The sequence below is a fragment of the Carcharhinus amblyrhynchos genome, chromosome 22 (assembly GCF_965287045.1).
Source record: "Carcharhinus amblyrhynchos chromosome 22, sCarAmb.v2.hapA, whole genome shotgun sequence".
NCBI lineage: Eukaryota > Metazoa > Chordata > Chondrichthyes > Carcharhiniformes > Carcharhinidae > Carcharhinus > Carcharhinus amblyrhynchos.
Window position 1 is genome coordinate 5609643 of NC_137345.1, and position 19829 is coordinate 5629471.

The window sequence follows — 19829 nt, forward strand, 5'->3', positions numbered from 1 at the left end:
CCCACACAGATACAGGGAGACTGTGCAGATTCCGCACAGACAGTGACCAAAGCTGGGAATCGAACCTGTGTCCCTTGCACTGTGAGGCAACAGTGCTAACCACTCTGTTAACACTGACTGTTAAACTCTCGGCTTGCTAAACATCAGGATCAGGGGTTTGGTGTCAATCTCAGTACACCCATACCCAACTCACCTAGAAGCCTGAAAATTAAGTGCAATTCTTCCTTCACTGTGGAGCCAGGGAACAAAGGCCTTCCAGCAGCCATTTCGTATAGAATACAACCAACTCCCCTGCAAATATTGAGCACAGAAAGTAATATTGAGATTATCTCACACACAGTGAAATGGTCTGAATCTGCAATTGAGCTATGCATTGTAATAGCCTTGATCTGGAGTAGGTCCAATGCCTGTCTACTCCAGAGGTATTCATTGGAACAGTCTCACTCTGGAGATAATCTACAGACTTTGACAAGTTCAGTCTAAATCAGAACATTTAGCTGTAACCCAATTAGCCTAAATCAATTCATTGCTACAGGTTTAGATTATAGCAGTTTAACATTGAATGGGTTTGGAACATAGAACATAGAAAAACCACAGCACAAATGGGCCCTTCGGCCCACAAGTTGCGCTGAACATGTCCCTACCTACCAGGCTTACCTATATGACACTATGCAATGTTACGGTGTTGATAATATCCAAGAAATTGTGTTCCCTGCATCATTGTAATTGCATAAGATAACTTAGAAAAGTTCAGAATGTCAGAATTGTAGTGTTGTGCCTCACTATATAAAGCAAACATCCAAGGTGTTGTAAGCTTCACAGTGGCTAATTGTCATGGCAAAGCTAACTCTTTGGAGAACAGCCAGCCATGCTCTTCACACTCTATGAATGGTATGCTTTGTCTGTGTAGCACACAAGAAACAATACTTTTCACTGCATCCCAATACATGTGACAATAATAAATCAAATCTAAAACCTGCAAGCAGGTAAAAGCAAAATACTGCAGATGCTGGAGTCTGAAACACAGACAGAAAATGCTAGAAAATCTCAGCAAGCCAAGCAGCAGCAACGGAGAGGAAGAGTTTCAGGTCAATGACCCTTCATCAGAACTGAGGAGAGATAAAGTGTAATAATCTTTGAGCGAGTGAAAGAGAAAAGGGGGGACAAAAGGTAAGGTGTGTGATAGGCTGAAGGACAGAAAGAAGAGATTAAATGATAAAAGGTTTTACAGTGAAGAGCCAAAAGGAGTGGTAGTGGGGCAGATAAGGGAATAAAGATGTGTTCGGATGAGGGTTGAAAGGCTGGGTGGCAGCTGTCCAAATGCAAAATGAAGGAAAAAAAAGAGAAATAAGAAGAAAACAAACTAGTAAAAAAAACACAAAATAAATTGGAAGCAGAGATTATGATTTAGAATTGTTGAACTCAGTGTTGAGGCTCGAAGGCTGGAGAGTGCCGAGTTCCTCCGGGTGGTGTTTGAGGTCCAATCGTCTTCAGTTGTATTATCAATGATCTTCCTTCCATCATAAGGTCAGAAGTGGGGGCATTTGCAGATGACAATATTCAGTGCCATTCGTGAGTCAATGTCTATATACAGCAAGAACTGCACAGCTTTCAGTGACAAGTCACACTTATGCCACACAAGTACCAGAAGCAACCATCTCCAACAAGAAAGAATCTAACCATCTCCCCTTGATGTACAATGGAACACCACTGGTGAATTCCTACAATCAACATCCTAGAATCTACCATTGATCAGAAACTGAACTGGACCAGCTGTACAATTATTGTGGCTACGAGAGCAGGTCAGAATTTGTGAACTGTAGAATGGGGCTGGCAAGTTCGTGAGAGGCGAGGAACCGGGCGCGAACCTGATTTTCCGCCTCTCGCCTGATCTTACCGGCTGTCCATGCCAGTCAGTCGGCGTGGCAATCCGGTAAAATCATGCCTGCTGTTTGCCTCAACATTCTGCCAATTTTGGTAAAATTCCCCCACTGGCTCCACTTTCAGGGAAAAAAAAGTGCTTTGGGATATGATGAAAGGTGTAAATGTGAGTAGGAAAGGATTGAATTAACTCTGCTTTTTGCCTGAGTATTGGTTTTATCGCAATGATTACTGAAAATCATCTCGTCAGTAAAATGTGACGGTTTGGAAAGACGTAAGTATTTTTATTTTTCACTAATTGCTCACCACATGTCGATCTGCGTCGAGTATTCCGTGGAGCCCATGAGGACATCAGGGGGTCGGTACCATAATGTTACTACCTCGTTTGAGTAGGTTTTTGTGGGAACAGATTTTGCTCTTGCCAGACCTGGAAGGGAAATGGTTTGAATATTGTAATTAGACTTGTTACTGAATCTCACAGTCCAGCTACTATATATAGTTTCTTTTCCTTTCTTAAACGTGGATTGGTTATAAACATTCTGCTCACCTCAGCATTAACTGCAAGGGATTTGACCCCACTGCCCTGAAATCCTTCAGCAAGAATGCATAAACTAAAATGAATCCAACATCCTAAGTTCAAGTTGCACTATTGAAAAAAGGCTGAGTGCAATAGACAATGGTCAGAAACTGGCCAAATTTCATATGGGGTGGCGATGGCTTGGTGCTATTATCACTAGACTATTAATCCAAAAAATGTTCTGGAAACACGGGTTCGAATCCCGCCACGACAGATGTGGAATTTGAATCCAATAAAAAATATCTGGAATTAAGAATCTACTGATGACCACGAAACCATTGTCGGAAAAACCCATCTGGTTCACGAATGCCCTCAGGAAGGAAATCTGCCGTCCTTATCTGGTCTGGCCTACATGTGACTCCAGAGCCACAACAATGTGGTTGACTCTCAACTGCCCTCTGAAATGGTCTAGCAAGCCATTCAGTTCAAGGGGCAATGTTGTTTAAGAAGGGTGCCAGGCAAAAGGCGGGGAACTATAGGCCTGTTAGTTTAACGTCTGTTGTAGGTAAAATGTTAGAATCCGTCATCAAGGAGGAAATAGCAAGGCATCTTGAGGGGAACTGCTTAATAGAGCAGACGCAGCACGGTTTCGTTAAAGGGAAGTCGTGTCTGACAAATTTACTGGAGTTCTATGAGGATGTGTCTAGGGCGGTGGATAGAGGAGAGCCGGTGGATGTGGTCTTTCTTGATCTTCAGAAGGCGTTTGGCAAGGTACCTCACAAGAGGTTATTGCACAAGTTCAGGGGGCATGGAGTTGGGGGTAGGGTGTTAGCGTGGATAGAGGACTCGTTGTCAAATAGGAGGCATAGAGTGGGGGTCAATGGGTGCTATTTGGATTGGCGGTGGGTGACTAGTGGAGTGCCCCAGGGGTCGGTGCTGGGGCCTCAGCTATTTACCATTTATATAGATGATCTGGAGGAGGGAACCGAGTGTAGGGTGTCGAAATTTGCTGATGACACCAAAATTGGTGGAAAGGCAAATTGTGCGGAGGGTGGTGAGAGTCTACAGAAGGATCTAGATAGGCTGGGCGAATGGGCCAGGAAATGGCAAATGGAATTTAATGTTGGCAAGTGCGAGGTAGTCCACTTTGGTAGGAATAATGGTAGGAAGGATTATTACTTACGTGGAGAAAAACTGCAGCAGGCGACGGTGCAGAGGGACCTCAGGGTCCTTGTGCATGAGTCGCAAAAACCCAGCTTGCAGGTGCAGCAGGTGGTCAGGAAGGCAAATGGGATGCTGGCCTTCATAGCGAGGGGGATTGAATATAAAAGTAGGGAGGTCTTGCTGCGGCTGTATAGGGCATTGGTGAGGCCGCAGCTGGAGTACTATGTGCAGTTTTGGGCGCCGTACTTACGCAAGGATATTTTGGCCTTGGAGGGAGTGCAGAGGAGGTTTACTAGGCTGATGCCGGAGTTGAGGGGGTTGAGCTATGAGGAGAGGCTGAATAAATTAGGCTTGTACTCGTTAGAGTTTAGAAGAATGAGGGGAGATCTCATTGAGACGTATAAGATGATGAATGGGATGGATAGGATAGAGGTGGAAGAGGCTCTTCCCGCTCAGAAAGGACAGTAGGACTAGGGGGCACAGCCTCAAGATAAAGGGGGGGCGGTTTAGAACAGAGTTGAGGAGGAACTTCTTCACTCAAAGGGTGGTGAATCTCTGGAATTCTCTGCCCGTTGAAGTGGTGGAGGCTACCTCGCTAAATATTTTTAAGACGCGGGTTGATGGGTTTTTGATAAGAGAGGGGATTAAGGGTTATGGGGAGAGGGCGGGAATGTGGAACTGAGCCACGACAGATCAGCCATGATCTTATTGAATGGCGGGGCAGGCTCGAAGGGCTAGTTGGCCTACTCCTGCTCCTATTTCTTATGTTCTTATGTTCTTAACAAGGGATGGGCAATAAAGCGATGCCTGTGCCCCATGAATGAATAAAAAAATCACTAACAGCAAGGAATTTGAACCCTGCGTATCCAATCCGTCAGCAAGAATGCAGTCAACTAAAAGGAATCCAATATCTAATATTCAAGTGGTGTTGCTGAAAAAGGGAAAAACAAGATGCAATGGACAATGACCAGAAACTGGCCGAATTTCACACCCCAGCATACCATGAGACTTTGGAACCAGATTAAAACAAAATGCTTGAAATAAAACACAGAAAAATGAAGCAACTCTTAAGTTTAAGTTTATTTATTAGTGTCACAAGTAGGGTTACATTATCATTGCAATGAAGTTACTGTGAAAATTCCCTAATCGCCACGCTGTGGTGCCTGTTTGGGTAAACTGAGGGAGCATTTAACATGGCCAATGTATCTAACCAACATGCTTTTCAGACTGTGGGAAGAAACTGGGGCACCGGGAGGAAACCCATGCAGACATTGGGAGAATGTGCAAACTCCACACAGACAGTGACCCAAGCCAGGAATCGAACCTGGGTCCCTGGTGCTCTGAGACAGCAATGCTAACCACTGTGCCACCCCATGAATATGAATATACTGGTCAAGGGATGGCGCATGCAATCAAACCGCACACTGGGTTGCTTCTGTCCAAGAATAAGTGACTTATTTTGACCGTTGAACTCCCGTGGTTAAATGTAGAACTACAAATAACACTTACAAGCTAATGAGCTGTGGGTTTCAGTGAGGCTGGGTGGACACCCAAATCCTTCCGGAAATGCTCATCCTAAAAACGGTTAACTTTGGGGAAAACTCACTCACTGATCTGATGACACTTATAAACCAGGATGTTGTCCAAGAAAACATTAATAAACTATCCACCAACCCAGGATGTGGGGGATGGTTGCAAGGTTGAAGAAGGTTCAATCAAATGAGGGAGAGATGTTTTACCAACCTTTGTCACAGGTGTAATATTAACAGTTTAAAAAATGTGTGTTTAGGGACATGGGAGTGACTTGCAAGGTTAACTGGGGGTGGGATCGGTCATTCGCACACATGGAAACGTACTCCTCTGAGTAAATGACAGAAAAGGTGCAGTTCCAAACTTCCAGGAACAGTGTTTGTACAAATTGATTTATCTGCAAGGGAGCAGATTACTGATATTTGTAAGTATTTTGGCAGGGAGGCTGGGTATTAGTGTTTAGCCCCTCGAGTTTGCTCCATCAGTCAATAAGATCATGGCTTATTTGCCTCAATTCCACCCACTCACCGATAACCCTTGGTTCCCTTCTTTGTCAACTGTTCCAGGTGAGGTGGGCTCAGGGCCTGCCTCCTCACCCGCCTGTGGTAAACGGTCATGGTGCTTGGCCGTAGTTTACCAAATAACCGTCAAGTACCTGCCCTCCGGCCGGGCACTCAAGAAGAAAACATCCTTGTTAGTCTAATCCTATGAAGTTTTAAAGTTAATTTATTTATTAGTGTCACAAGTAGGCTTACATTAACACTGCAATGAAGTTACTGTGAAAATCCCCGAGTCACTGCACTCCAGCAACTGTTCAGGAGCACTGAGGGACAATTTATCATGACCAATGCACCCTAACCTGCACATCTTTGCTCTGTGGGTGGAAACTCATACAGACATGGGGAGGACATGCACTCTCCACAGGCACTGACCCAAACCAGGAATCGAACCCGGGTCCCCGATGATGTGAGGTAGCAGGACATCACTGAGTACATTGCCAGTGGAGGTAGACAATACTGAATATTTGTCTGTGTGATACCCAGCTACAGTCACTGTTACCAGCTAATTTACTGATAGGTAAACCAAGAGACTAAGACAAAGGGCAGGCACATGCCATGGGGCAGTACGGTGGCATATGTAATCCCCCTGACACTAAGGGACAATCCCACCCAGACCTGTTCACCGTAACCCCAAGGATTTACTCCGCTATTCCCCCCTTGACCTATACATCTTGGCACACTAAGGGGCAATTTAGTATGGCCAATCAACCTAACCCATGCCTCTTTGGATTGTGGGAAAAACCAGAACATCGGAGGAAACCCATGCAGACATGGGGAGAACGTGCAGACTCTGCACAGACAGTGACCCAAGCTGGGAATTGATTAGCACTGTGCCTCACAGCGCCAAGGACCCGGCTTGAGTCACCGTGCCAACCCATGTCGTACGCTCGCCCTTTGTCATAGTTTCCTGGTTTAATGATGTGGACGAAATGTAAAAAGACAATATTATCTCGAAAGAAGATGGGGGAAGAAAAGAAGACTTACCAAAGTCAGCTAGTTTTAATTCCCCACGTTCGTTAATGAGAAGGTTTTGAGGTTTCAAGTCTCGATGCAGAACTTTCCTCTTGTGACAATAGGCCAATCCTCTCAACAGTTGGAACATGAATATCTGTATTAGCGGAAGCGTCGCGTCAACAATCAAACCACTCTCCTTCATTTTATATCCGTGCTCATATCATTTCCCACTCTCACCGCCCTTTACCTCTGTGGGGTCAGTGGTGACTATTGGCTAATGAGGGTGGCGAAGGGAAGGAGTGGGGGAGGGTGATGTCTGACCGCTCCCCCCCCACCCCCCCCCCCCCCAACACACACATTCCACATTTTTTAAAAACACTCAGGGATTGGGGAACCTGGGGGTCCCTGGCAAGGCCAGAATTTATTGCCCATCCCTAATTGCCCTTGCAGTGTTAAGATCTTGCAGAGGGCAGTTCAGAGTTAATCACTGTGGCACATATACGCCAGACGAGGTAGGAAGGGCAGATTTCCTTCGCTCAAGGATATCAGTAAATCATACGTGTTTACCCGACAGCCCAATAATTTCATTATCGCTATTACTGAGACAAGCCTTTTATTTAATTCATCGAATCCTGGTGGTGGGACTTGAACTCACGTCACTGGATTACTCACCCAGTGACATCACCATTGTGCACTGCACCCTGGGAAGAGAAGCCATTATAACTCCCATGACTTTGACCTCAGTGTGAAACCTGGTCAGATAAGCTGGAGTGAACGAGGTGAAGATAAAATCACTACAGTCCCAGATGACCATCGGCTGCTCTCCCCTCTGAGGGAAAGAGCTGACCGGTGGGAATTTAATCTGAGGGTCTCCACACCTCAGTCGAGGGGCAAGGTTGAGACGGCGCAGTCCTCATGAATAACCTCAGCTGGTACGGGAACTGAACTCACGCTACGGGCGCCACTCCGCATCACTAACTAGCCATCCACCCAATTGAGCTATCCGATCAATGAACTAAGCAGGTGATCATGGTCCATGGTCCGCATGGGTGGAATGGTGGCATAGCGGTTAGCATTGCTGCCTCACAGCAGCAGGGACCCGGTTCGATTCCTGGCTTGGGTCACTGTCTGTGTATGTTCTCCCCATTTCTGCATGGGTTTCCTCCAGGGGCTTCGGTTTCTTCCCATGGGTGGGTTGTGTTGACTGGCAATGCTAAATTGACCCTTTGTGTCGGGGGATTAGTAGGGTAATTGTGTGGGGTTATGGGAATAGGGCCTGGGTGGGATTATTGGTCGGTGCAGATTCGATGGACAGAATGGCCTCCTGCTGTACTGTAGAGATTCTGTGATCCTATCTCACCTACATTGAAGGCTCAAGATTGGTCACAGCTGTATTGGAGTGATGTGTAAAATAAACAGCTGGGGGGGCGGAGGGCAGAGCACAGAGTTGCATGTCGCCTGATTATTTTCAGCGTGAGTGGCTTCCCTGAGGCCCCAAAGTAAAAATATGACATTTGAATTAAAATAAATTTAAATAAAATCATACCCTTCAAGATCTTGGCATTGTGCAATTTCTCAGAGTGCATTAGGGGTAGGTTCCAAACCACCTCCTACCCAAACTAATAATCAACACCCTACTTACATCGCAGGCTCACAGTTTCTATGTTATTTAAGAGGACCCAGGCGTTTTGAACACCCATTGAATAGCAGCTGCGTTGTATGAATATTAAACTGGATTTAAACCTCCCTCAGTTTTTACATAGGAGAATCAGATCACAGATTACAGCACAGAAACAGGACATTCTGCCCACCTGTTCCATACTGATGTTTATGCTTCCCATGGGTCTTCTCCCCATCATCTCACCCTGGCAACATATCCTTCTGTCCCTTTCTCCAGCATCTAGCTTCCCTTACAAATCTGTCTCTGCTTTTTGCTGACCTGGTTGTGGTGACACCCACATTCTCACTACTCTCCGGGTAAGAAGATTGCTTCCTGAATATCTTACTGCATTTAACTTAGATTCGTGGCCTTTCTATTGGACTCCCTCTCCCCACTCCGCCCCCACTTTGCCCCTCTCCAAACCTCGCAATCTAGTTTCATTTTGTCACAAAGCAATATGTGACCACTGCCCTTAGATTAGAATAGAACCCCTACACTGCAGAAAGAGGCCATTTGGCCCATCGTATCCGCACCAACCACAATCCCTATTCCCATAACCCCATGCATTTAACCTAGCTAGTCTCCCTGACACTAAGGGGCAATTTAGCATGGTCAATCCTCCTAACCCACACATGTTCGGGCTGTGGGAGGAAACTGGAGCACCAGGAGGAAATTGGAGCCCTACAGTGCAGAAGGAGGCCTTTCTGCCCATCAAGCCTGCAACAACACAATCCCACCTGGCCCTATCCACATAAGAACATAAGAACTATTTCTTGAGCAGGAGTAGGCCATCTAGCCCTTCGAGCCTGCCCCGAAAATCACATAACTCCAGGCATTAACCCACCAATCCTCCTGACGCTAAGGGGCAATTTAGCATGGCTAATCCACCTAAACCCACATATTGTTGGACTGTGGGAGGAAACCGGAGCACCCAGAAGAAATCCATACAGACACAAGGAGAACAGGAAGCAGTGCTAACCACTGTGTCACCCCTCTGTAGGGCACTCCCCACATGTCTTCATCTTTTCCTTGTATGCTTTCTAAAAGATTGTCTAGTTGTTTCTAATAATCAATCATAGAATCATAGAACACTGACGGTCCAGTAAGAGGCCATTCAGCCCATCAAAACTGCACCAACAAGAGGCCCACCCAGACCCTATCCATGTAACCCTGCATTTTTATCTTACTAACCCCCCTGGCACTGAGGGTCCATTTGGCATGGCCAATCCACCTAACCCACACATTTTTGGAGTGTGGGAGGAAGCCGGAGCACCCTGAAGAAACCCACACAGACACGGGGAGAACATGCAAACTCCACACATACACCTGAGGCCAGAATTGGACCCGGGTCGCTGGCACTGTGAGACAGCAGTGCTAACCACTTTGCCACTCTGATGTTTCCTCCATGAAAATCTCAGATGAGGGAAGAGGTGGAGATGCTTCTTTCCCTCAGAAAGATCGGAGGCCACTTCTAAAAGAGACATTTGGATCAGTGAGGTCAGAGGTCAGATTCCTTCTACTGAGGGGTGGGGGGGGGATGCTCAGGTGTTGACATCATTCCCCGGTCAGGGAGGCAGTGGGGAAAGTGGTCCTTAAAGTTTTCTTTCAGTAGCTGGAAAGAGTCACTATCAACTGCAACGTCCCCCAAGGTCCAGCTAACACAGGGTCAGTGGCAAAGGGCAGCTTTGACCTGTGTGATCCTGGCTGGGGTGTCACTTGGCCCAGAGGAGTAGGTGTGGTTTGAAGATAGAGCTCTGGGATGGAATGTCAGCCTCTGGGACGTGCTGGAATTTTCAAAGTGAGGACAGGAGGGACGGCACTGTGGTTAGCACTGCTGCCTCACAGCACCAGGGACCCGTGTTCAATTCCAGGATTCCAGTGTGTGTGGAGTTTGCACGTTCTCCCCATGACTGCGTGGGTTTCCTCCAGGTGCTCCACCTTCCTCCCACACTCCAAAGGTGTGCAGGTTAGGTGCATTAACCATTCTAAATCCTCTTAGTGTCAGGGGATTAGCAGGGTAAATATGTGGGGTTACGGGAATAGGGCCTGGGTGAGATTGTGGTTGGTGCAGAATGTTTTGAAGAAGCAGTTAGATATAGCACTTGGTGCAAAGAGGATCAAAGGATATGGGAGGAAGGGAGGGTCAGGCTATTGAGTTGGCTGATCAGCCATGATCATAATGAATGGTAGAACAGGCTCGAAGGGCTGAATGGCCTACTCCTGCTTCTAGTTTCTATGTTTAAAACCACGATCAGATTCATCTTCTGCAATTAGAAGCCCCTCCTAGCATCTTCCCTCCATTGTAATGTGCCTGTGAATCTATTACAACCATCTGGATTTCTGAAGCGTCTTTATTATAATGTCCCATGGTGCTTTACAGGAACAATCAAACTAAATCTGACACGGATTAACATGAGGAGATATTAGGACAACTGATCAAAAGCTTGGTCCAAGAGGTAGGTTTGAGGGATTGTCCTAAAGGATATGAAAAAGGTGGGGAGGTGTACAGAGGAAATTCCAAGGTTCGGGCTCCAGGCAGCTAAAGGTACCAATGTCGGAGCGATGGAAAACCGGGTGAGCTCGAAGGGTTGTGCGGCTGGTGGAGGTTACAGAGTTCGGCACCGGTAAGGTCAAGCAGGAACGTGAGTGCAAGGATGGAAATGTAAAAAATTGGGAAATCCAACCGCATACCATGACTAACCTATCATTTGGACTGTACAAAGGTAAAGATGTGTCGTACAGATGGATTAGCCATGGTAAATGTATGGGGTTACGGGGATAGGGTGGGGTGATGGGCCTTGGCAGGATACTCTTTCTGAGAGTTGGTGCAGACTCGATGGGCTGAATGGCCTCCTCCTGCACTGTCGGGAGCCTATGATAAACTCCTGCAGATCTGAAATAAAAACTGAAAATGCCGGGAAAACTCAGCAGGCCAGGCAGCTTCTGGGGAGAGAGGTAAGAGTTAAAAATGTTTCAGGTCAATGATGATTTTTCATCAGAACACATGAGTATCTCCAGCATTTTCTGCTTTTATTCCGTTTTGGAGGAGTTGTGATCTGGTGCATTATGTTTCATTGGGGTTTGAAAACAAGGTGAAATCTGGGCCATATTGGACCTGGGTCAGAGCAGGTCAGTGAGCAGAGGAGTGAAGAGTGAGCAGGGTTTAGCACAGGTGGACTTACAGAAACAGAACAATAATAACACCGTGTTAAAGCTACAAGTTACAGAATATCTTTTCCTTACATTTTTCCTTCACAAACTGCAGAATGGATTTCAACTCGATCTCACCAATTAATTATTTAAGCACATGTCGATTACAAGTCGTAGAATCGCTACATTGGAGAAAGAGGCCATTCAGCCCATCGAATCTGCACCGACCCTCTGAGCAAGAATCACTCCCAGGCCCACCCCTTCACCCGATCCCCCTAGTCCCATACATTAACCACAGCTAACCTCCCTAATCATTAGACCATAAAATATAAGACCAGAATTAGGCCATTCAGCCCATCGAGTCTGATCCACCATTCAATCATAGTTGATATTTTTCTCAACCCCATTGTCCTGCCTTTCCCCCATAACCTTTGATCCCTTACCAATCAAAAACTTATCTATCTCTGACTTAAAGACACTCAGTGACCTGGCCTCCACAGCCTTCTAAGCCAATGAATTCCACAGATTCACTACCCTCTGGGTGAAGAAATTCCTCCTCGTCTCAGTTCCAAAGGGTCATCCCTTTACCCTGAGGATGTGCCCTTGGATCCTAGCCTCTCCAACTAATTGAAATACCTTCCCTACATCCACTCAATCCAAGGCCTTTCACTATTCTGTAAGTTTCAATGAGATCCCTCCCTCATCCTTCTAAACTCCATCGAGTACAGACCCAGAGTCCTCAAACGCTCCTCATACATCAAGATTTTAATTCCTGGGATTATTCTTGTGAACCTCCTCTGGACCCTCTCCAAGACCAGCACACCCTTCCTTGGATACAGTGCCCAAAAAAGCTCACAATACTCCAAATATGGTCTCACCACAACCCTATAAAGCTTCGGCAACACATCCCTGCTTTTGTATTCTAGTCCTTTTGAAATTAATGCGACCATCTTTGGACACTAAAGTTCAACCTAGCATGGCCAATCAACCCAACCTGTACATCTTTGGACGATGGGAGGAAATCGGATCATCCGAAGGAAACTCACACAAACGCAGGGAGAATTTGCAAACTCCATAAGACAGTGACCCAAGCCAGAAATCGAACCGGGTTCCCCGTCGCTATGAAGCAGCAGTGCTAACCACTAATGGGCACTTTAGTCTGGGCAATCTACTAACCCACACATCTTTGGACTGTGGGAGGAAACCGGAGCATCCCGGAGGAAACACATGCAGAGCCAGGGAGAACATCCAAACTCCACACAGACAGTGACCCAAGGCCGGAATTGAACACTGGTCCCCGGTCTGTGAGACAGCAGTCCTAACCACTGTGCCACCATGCTGCCCAATTAGTTAATAATTATGGAATTGAAAACCAGCCGCAGTGCTGCCCCTGCCCTGCCAATCCCCCTATCACTAAGGGGCAATTTAGCATGGCCAATCCACCTAACCTGAACATCTTTGGAGTGTGGGAGGAAACCGGAGCACCCAGAGGAAACCCATACAGACACAGGGAGGACATGCAAACTGCACAAAGACAGTGACCCAAGGCTGGAATTGAACCCAGGTGCCTGGCTCTGTGAGGCAGCAGTGCTAGCCACTGTGCCACCATGCCAGCTCTACCCTACTAATCCCCCTTGACACTAAGGGGCAATTTAGCATGGCCAATCCACCTAACCTGCACATTTTTGGAGTGTGGGAGGAAACAAAAGCACCCAAAGGAAACTCCACATAGACAGAGACCAAAGCCGGGAATCGAACCCAGGTCCCTGGCGCTGTGAGGCAGCAGTGCCGTCCGTGTCATGTCTTAGCTCAACAGAATGTAACAATCCTGGAATACTTTCGAACAGCGTTTACAAGACATCACGTCATCTCATTACAGAGAGTGAGATAAAGACAGGACTGGGGGGTGGGGCAGGGTGAGGCTTTGACTTTCGGATATGTGCATCACTGAAGATGAAATCTCACTAAACATTAATGCCAATTATTGCTGCCAGGTCACAAGGCACAACACAAGTGGAAAAAAAACTACTACTTCAAAGCAACTGGATCTTTGACACCCTGTGAACATTTTGGAAATTTCCAAGACAGATTGTTCAGTAACTGAGCTGTTTCAGCTCAAGAATGGGCGCTTGGGTTCAACTAGAATTGTCCCATACTCTCCGCAAATTGAAGTTAATGTCCAGGACGTTGTTGCTTTATAGAAAATTATGTTCATCTAATCTCCTTCGAACACTCTCATTTGTTGCAGGGACAATGGTGGCAGAAAGTCATAGACTTCTAGAATCCCTACACTACAGAAGGAAGCCATTCAGCCCATCGAGTCTGTACTGGCTCGCTGACAAAGCATCTTACCCAGGCCCTGTCCCTGTAACCCCACGTATTTACCCTGTTAATCCCCCTAATCTTGTGACACTAAGGGGCACTTTAGTCTGGGCAATCTACTAACCCACACATCTTTGGACTATGGGAGGAAACCGGAGCACCCCGGAGGAAACCCATGCAGAGCCAGGGAGAACATCCACAGTCCACCCAGGCAGTGACCCAAGGCCGGAATTGAACCCTGGTCCCTGGTCTGTGAGACAGCAGTCCTAACCACTGCGCCACTGTGCTGCCTAATTAGTTAATAATTATGGAATTGAAAACCAGTATCAGTAACGGTGACCGTGCAAATATCATCGATTGTCAGGAAAGCCCTGCTGTTTCATTAATGATCTTTGGCGAGGAAATCTGCCATCCTGACCTGGTCTGGCCTACATGTGACTTCAGACACATGTGAAACATGTGAAACTGCCCTCTGAAATAGCTTGGCAAGCCAATCAGTTAGGGATAGGCAACAAATTCTGGTATCCCATGAAAGAATAAAAAAAAATCATGATCAGAATATTCACCGACAATCAAGAGTAATCCAGTTAGGTAATGGGGTCTGTTCCTTTTTCCAAATGGATTGGGAATGTGCAAAGAATTGACCAATGGTGCAAGTGGGGGCCTAGTGCTCCAGAATCAGCAACTCGACAGCCTACAGGTAAATCCTTCTGAACGGAATCTTATAACCATAGAAAAGTTACAGCACAGAAGGAGGCCATTCGGCTAACCTTGTCCATGCCAGCCCAAGGACCCAGGTGCCCTTTCCAATCCCACCTTTCTGCAGCTGGCCCATAGTCCTGTAGCTCACAGCACTTAAGGTACAGATCCAGGTATTTTTTAAAAGAGTTTAGAGTCTCTGCCTCCACCATCAACTCAGGCAGTGAATTCCAGACACCCATCACTGCGTAAAACCTCCTTCCTCATGCCCCCTCTACACCAACTGCCATTTATCTTGAATCTATGTCCCCTGGTTCTAGAATTCTCCGCCGAGGGAAACCACTTTATCCTGTCCACTCTATCTCCTCGCCCTCTTGAGCTGCTCTCTCTATTTTGAACACTTTACAGAAGTTCAAGCAAAGAACTGGGATTTTTTTTGCTCACCTTGACGTTGTACATGCTCATGATGTTCCCACAGTTGTCCATGTACTGTTTCAGGTCACTGTCCTATAAAACAGGTGTATACAGTGACATCAGGTGTTGGGAGGTCAGTTACGCAACTCTCACACGCCCCAGAACTTCATTTTTGGAAGGTGCGTTCAAAGACTTTGGGCGCGATCTTACCTGCCGTTCATCCCACATTCCCACTGCAGCCAAGACAGAGAATTTGGCAGCCAGCCAAATCTCCATTCACCGTGGTGGGAAGGGAAAATCCCGTAGGTGTGAATAACGGTAAAATTCCAGCCTACAATTCCTACAGCATTTCTCAAAGCCCCAGAAAGTCTTGAAATGCTTTCCAACCAATGAAGTACTTTTTGAAGTGTGGTTCCTGTTATAATGGAGGAAGACTGGCAGTGGATTTGCACGCAGCAAACTCCTACAAACAATTGGGTGATAATGATCAGACGATTTTAAAGATATTGGCCAAGGGATAAATCTCCTGTTCTTCTGCTAAATGGTAGCTTGGGGTCTTTTACACTCACGTGGGAGTAACTCTGGCTTAACATTTCATCTGAAAGTTGGCACTTCCAACAGGGCAGCACTCCCACAGGACTAGCTGCTTAGACGTATGCTCAAGTATCTATAATCAGGCTTAAATCTATAAATTCCTAACTCAGAGGAAAGAGTGCCACTCACTGAAACAAGGCTGGCCATGTGGAGGGAGCTTTACTCTGTATCTAACCCTGTGCTGTGCCTGTCCTGGGAGTGTTTGATGGGGACAGTGTGGAGGGAGCTTTACTCTGTATCTAACACTGTGCTGTACCTGTCCTGGGACCAGATAGTGTAGAAGGAGCTTTATTTTGTATCTAACACTGTGCTGCACCTATCTTGGGAATATTTGATGAGGACAGTGTATAGAGAGCTTTACTCTGTATTTAACTCCATGCTCTACCTGTCCAGGGAGTGTTTGATGGGTCAGTGCAGAGGGAACTGTACTCTGTACCTGAGCTCATGCTTTATCTGTCCTGGGAGTGTTTGATGGGGAAAGTGTAGAGGGAGCTTTACTCTGTATCTAACTCCTGTGTTGTCCCTGTCCTGGGAATGTCTGATAAGGTGCTGGGTGCAAAGTTAACACTGTATTGAGAAAAGAGCTGGAAAAAGTCTTATTTTTGAATGAAAATAAAGATTGTGAGTGAGTCGTCCCAGTCTGACGTCTTACCAGGTATTCAAAGACAAGGGTGAGTGAGCGGTCTGTGTGGATGATGTCATGCAAAGTGACGATGTTTGCATGTTTCAGATTCTTGAGCAGAGAGACTGTGGAAAGAAAACAGTCATTAATTGATTTAAACCTCCACACGTCAACAGCAGCCTGACTTACAGATTGCCCATTTTAGCACAGGGGAGTCAGCTTCTGTTAAAAATGCTGTTATCAATCACTGGCTCTCTCCCACACTAACACACAACCTTTCACCAACTCCTTATACTCTGATCTGATTTCCTTCTGTCTCTTCCACACTCTATCCATCTCTCATAACCTTTCTCCCTTTCTGACAAACCTGTTCAGCCTCACACACAATACATCATCCACCTCTCATACATTGGAGTACTGTGTACAGTCCTGGTCACTCTATTATTGAAAAGATAGTATTAAACTAGAAAGAGTGCAGAAGAGATTTACTAGGATGCTACCAGGACTTGATGATTTGAGTTATAAGGAGAAATTGGATAGACTGGGACTTTTTTCCCTGGAGCGTAGAAGGCTTAGAGTTGATCTTATAGAGGCTCATAAAATAATAAGGGGCACAGATAAAGTGATAATCAACGTCTTTCCCTAAAGGTAAGGGAGTCTAAAACTAGAAAGCATAGGTTTAAGGTGAAAGGGGAGAGATACAAAAGGGTCCAGAGGGGCAATTCTTTCATGCAGAGAGTGGTGAGTGTCTAGAACAAGCTGCCAAAGGTTGTACTCGAGGCAGGTACAATTTTGTCTTTTAAAAAGCATTTAGACAGTTACATGGGTAAGATGGGTATAGAGGGACATGGGCCAAACACGGGCAATTGGAATGAATGGTTGAAAAGGCAGCATGGACAATTTGGGCTGAAGGGACTGTTTCCACGCTGTAAACCCTTGCAACTCTGTGGCCTCCCTCATACATACTGGGGTCACTTCCACCAGAATAGGATTATATTAATCACCCCGAGATAAAGTTACCCCCACTGATACAGATAGACACTGAGAGGCGGTTTCCCTAGGCTGGAGAGTCCAGAACTAGAGGGCATACCTCAGGATAACTAGTTGGCCATTTAGGGCTGAGATAAGGAGACTCTTATTCACACAGATGGTGGTGAGTTTTCTACCCTAGAGGAATGTAATATTGAGCTGTGGCTAGAAAGCAGAGGTGAGGTAAAAGATCAGCCATGGTCTTACTGAATGATAGGGCTGAAGGCCTGTACTGCGCTGTAATGTTCTATGTTCTATGATAGCACGGCGGTGAGTGACTGATTCCTGCACATTCTCATTTTCTTCATTTTTCTCACTGTGTGAAACACTGGCTGGGGTTTTCCAGTTCCTCCAGCCAGCAGCTTCATCCTGTCCTACCCAAATCAACCACCCCACTCCCTGCGCAGGGGGTTCCCCACTGGGGTGGCGGGTAAGCCATGCAAAAATGCATAGCCTTTGGCAAGACCAGAAGGCCTTGCCAGCAGCCAATAGCTCACCCCCTCCTCCATAGAAAAACCTGCCACATATTTTCTCACATACTATCTTTCCCAGAATCACCACGGTGCAGGAGGAGGCCATTTGGCCCATCAGGTCTGCACTGATTCTCCGGAAGAACATTTTACACAGGCCCAACTCCCATCCTATCCCTGTAACCCCATTCATTCACCATGGCTAATCCACTGAACCTACATATCTTGGGACACTCAGGGACAACTTAGCATGCCCAATCCATCTAACCCACACATCCTTGGGCAGTGGGAGAAAACCTGAGTACCTGGAGGAAACCCACGCAGATATGGGGAGAATGTGCAAACTCCACACAGGCAGTGACCCAAAGCCAGAATTGAACCCTGGTCTCTGATGCTGTGAGGCATCAATGCTAACCACTGTGCCACCGTGTCACCCATAGATGCTGTCCTTGTCCGTATCCTGAGAAGTAATCCACCTGGCCACTGACTAGCGATGAACTTTTTAAAAAAATTGTTTTTCTGATGCAGGCATTGCAGACAAGGTGAGAATCTACTGCCCTTCCCTAACTACTCAAACCAGACTCCCATTCATTGATTCTGTCTACACTTCCCGTTGCCTCAGCAAAGCAGCCAGCATCATTAAGGACCCCACGCACCCCAGACATTCTCTCTTCCACCTTCTTCCGACAGGGAAAAAATACAAAAGTCTGAGGTTACGTGCCAACCGACTCAAGAACAGCTTCTTCCCTGCTGCTGTCAGACTTTTGAATGGACTTACTTTGCATTAAGTTGATCTTTCTCTACACTCTAGCTATGACTGTAACACTACATTCTGCACTCTCTCCTTCCCTTCTCTATGAACGGCATGCTTTGTTTCTATAGCGCGTGAGAAAAAATACTTTTCACTGTATGTTAATGCATGTGACAATAATAAATCAAATCAGATTAAAGTAAGGACAACAGGTTTCTGTCTTGTGACTATCCAGGATTTTAGTGAGCATCATTACTGAGACTGACTTTTCATTTTAATAATATCAGAAGAAATTAAAGCTGGAATAGGCTATTTCTCTCATTGAGTCTAATCCACCATCCAATAAGATCATGGCTGCACAAATTGTTTAAGTTTGTTTATTAGTGTCACAAGTAGGCTTCATTAACACTGCAATGAAGTTACTGTGAAAATCCCCTAGTCTCACATTCCAGTGCCTATTCAGGTACGCTGAGGGAGAATTTAGCACGGCCAATGCGTCTAACCAGCACGTCTTTCAGACTGTGGGAGGAAACCGGAGCAGACACAGGGAGAACCTGCAGACACGATGCTGAGAGGAGCTCCTGTTCCTTCCCATACTCCAAAGATGTGCAGGTTAGGTGAATTGGCCATGTCAAATTGCCCCTTAAGTGTCCCAAAATATGTAGGTTGAGAGGATTATACACAGAGAGTGGCCCAAGCCGAAAATTGAAGCCGGGTCTCTGGCGCTGTGAGGCAGCAGTGCTAACCCACTGTGCCACCCTGTTGTGGTTGATTGTGGTTTTAACCCCACTTCCTCGCCCATCCTTTGTTAATCAATAATCTGTAGAACTCAGCCTTGGACATGCTCAGTGACCCAGTGTCCGCAGCTCACTGGGGAAGAGAATAAAAAGACCAACCACCCTCTGAAAAAAGCAGTTTCCCCTTCATCATCATCTGAAATGAAAGACCCCTTTTCCTGAAAGTGTGCCCTCCGATTCTAGATTCCTCCAAGAACAGGCAACATTCTCTACCCTCTCAAGCCCCCTCAGAATCTTATATGTTTCAATAAGACTACCTCTCATTTTACGGGTGGCACGGTGGCACAGTGGTTAGCACTGCTGCCTCACAGCACCAGGGACCCAGGTTCAATTCCTGGCCTTGGATCAGTGCCTGTGTGGAGTTTGCAAGTTATCTGCAGGGCGATGCTCTGGTTTCCTCCCACAGTCTTAAAGACGTGCAGGCAGGGTACATTTACCCAAACAGGTGCCGGAGTATGGTGCTAGGGAAATTTCACAGTAACTTGATTGCAGTGATAGTGTAAGCTGTACTTGTGATAAGTAAAAAAAATAAACTTTTACATTCTACACTCCAGTGAGTACAAATCCAAATCCCCAGCCTTTCCTCAAAAAAACCCCTCTTCATTCCAGCACTCAGAACAATTTGCAACCTGCTTCCAATGTAATTATAAGTTTAGATATTTATTAATTAATTTTAGGGGGGGTGGGCGATGGCCTAGTGGTATTATTACTAGAC

The 19829-nt window shown here is 46.2% G+C and overlaps 1 protein-coding gene across 2 annotated transcripts in view; it reads right to left on the reverse strand.

Annotated features, from left to right (window-relative positions):
• Positions 1–19829, reverse strand: part of LOC145356827 (cyclin-dependent kinase 18-like) — a 107627-nt gene that overhangs the window by 13968 nt on the left and 73830 nt on the right. For both annotated transcript variants that reach the window (XM_080209736.1, XM_080209737.1), the window contains exons 7-11: positions 16098–16192; positions 14882–14944; positions 6637–6760; positions 2188–2308; positions 194–291 (exon numbers count right to left, since the gene is read on the reverse strand). In XM_080209736.1, coding sequence (XP_080065862.1) covers positions 194–291; positions 2188–2308; positions 6637–6760; positions 14882–14944; positions 16098–16192 — 501 coding nt within the window. The remainder of the gene's footprint in view (positions 1–193; positions 292–2187; positions 2309–6636; positions 6761–14881; positions 14945–16097; positions 16193–19829) is intronic.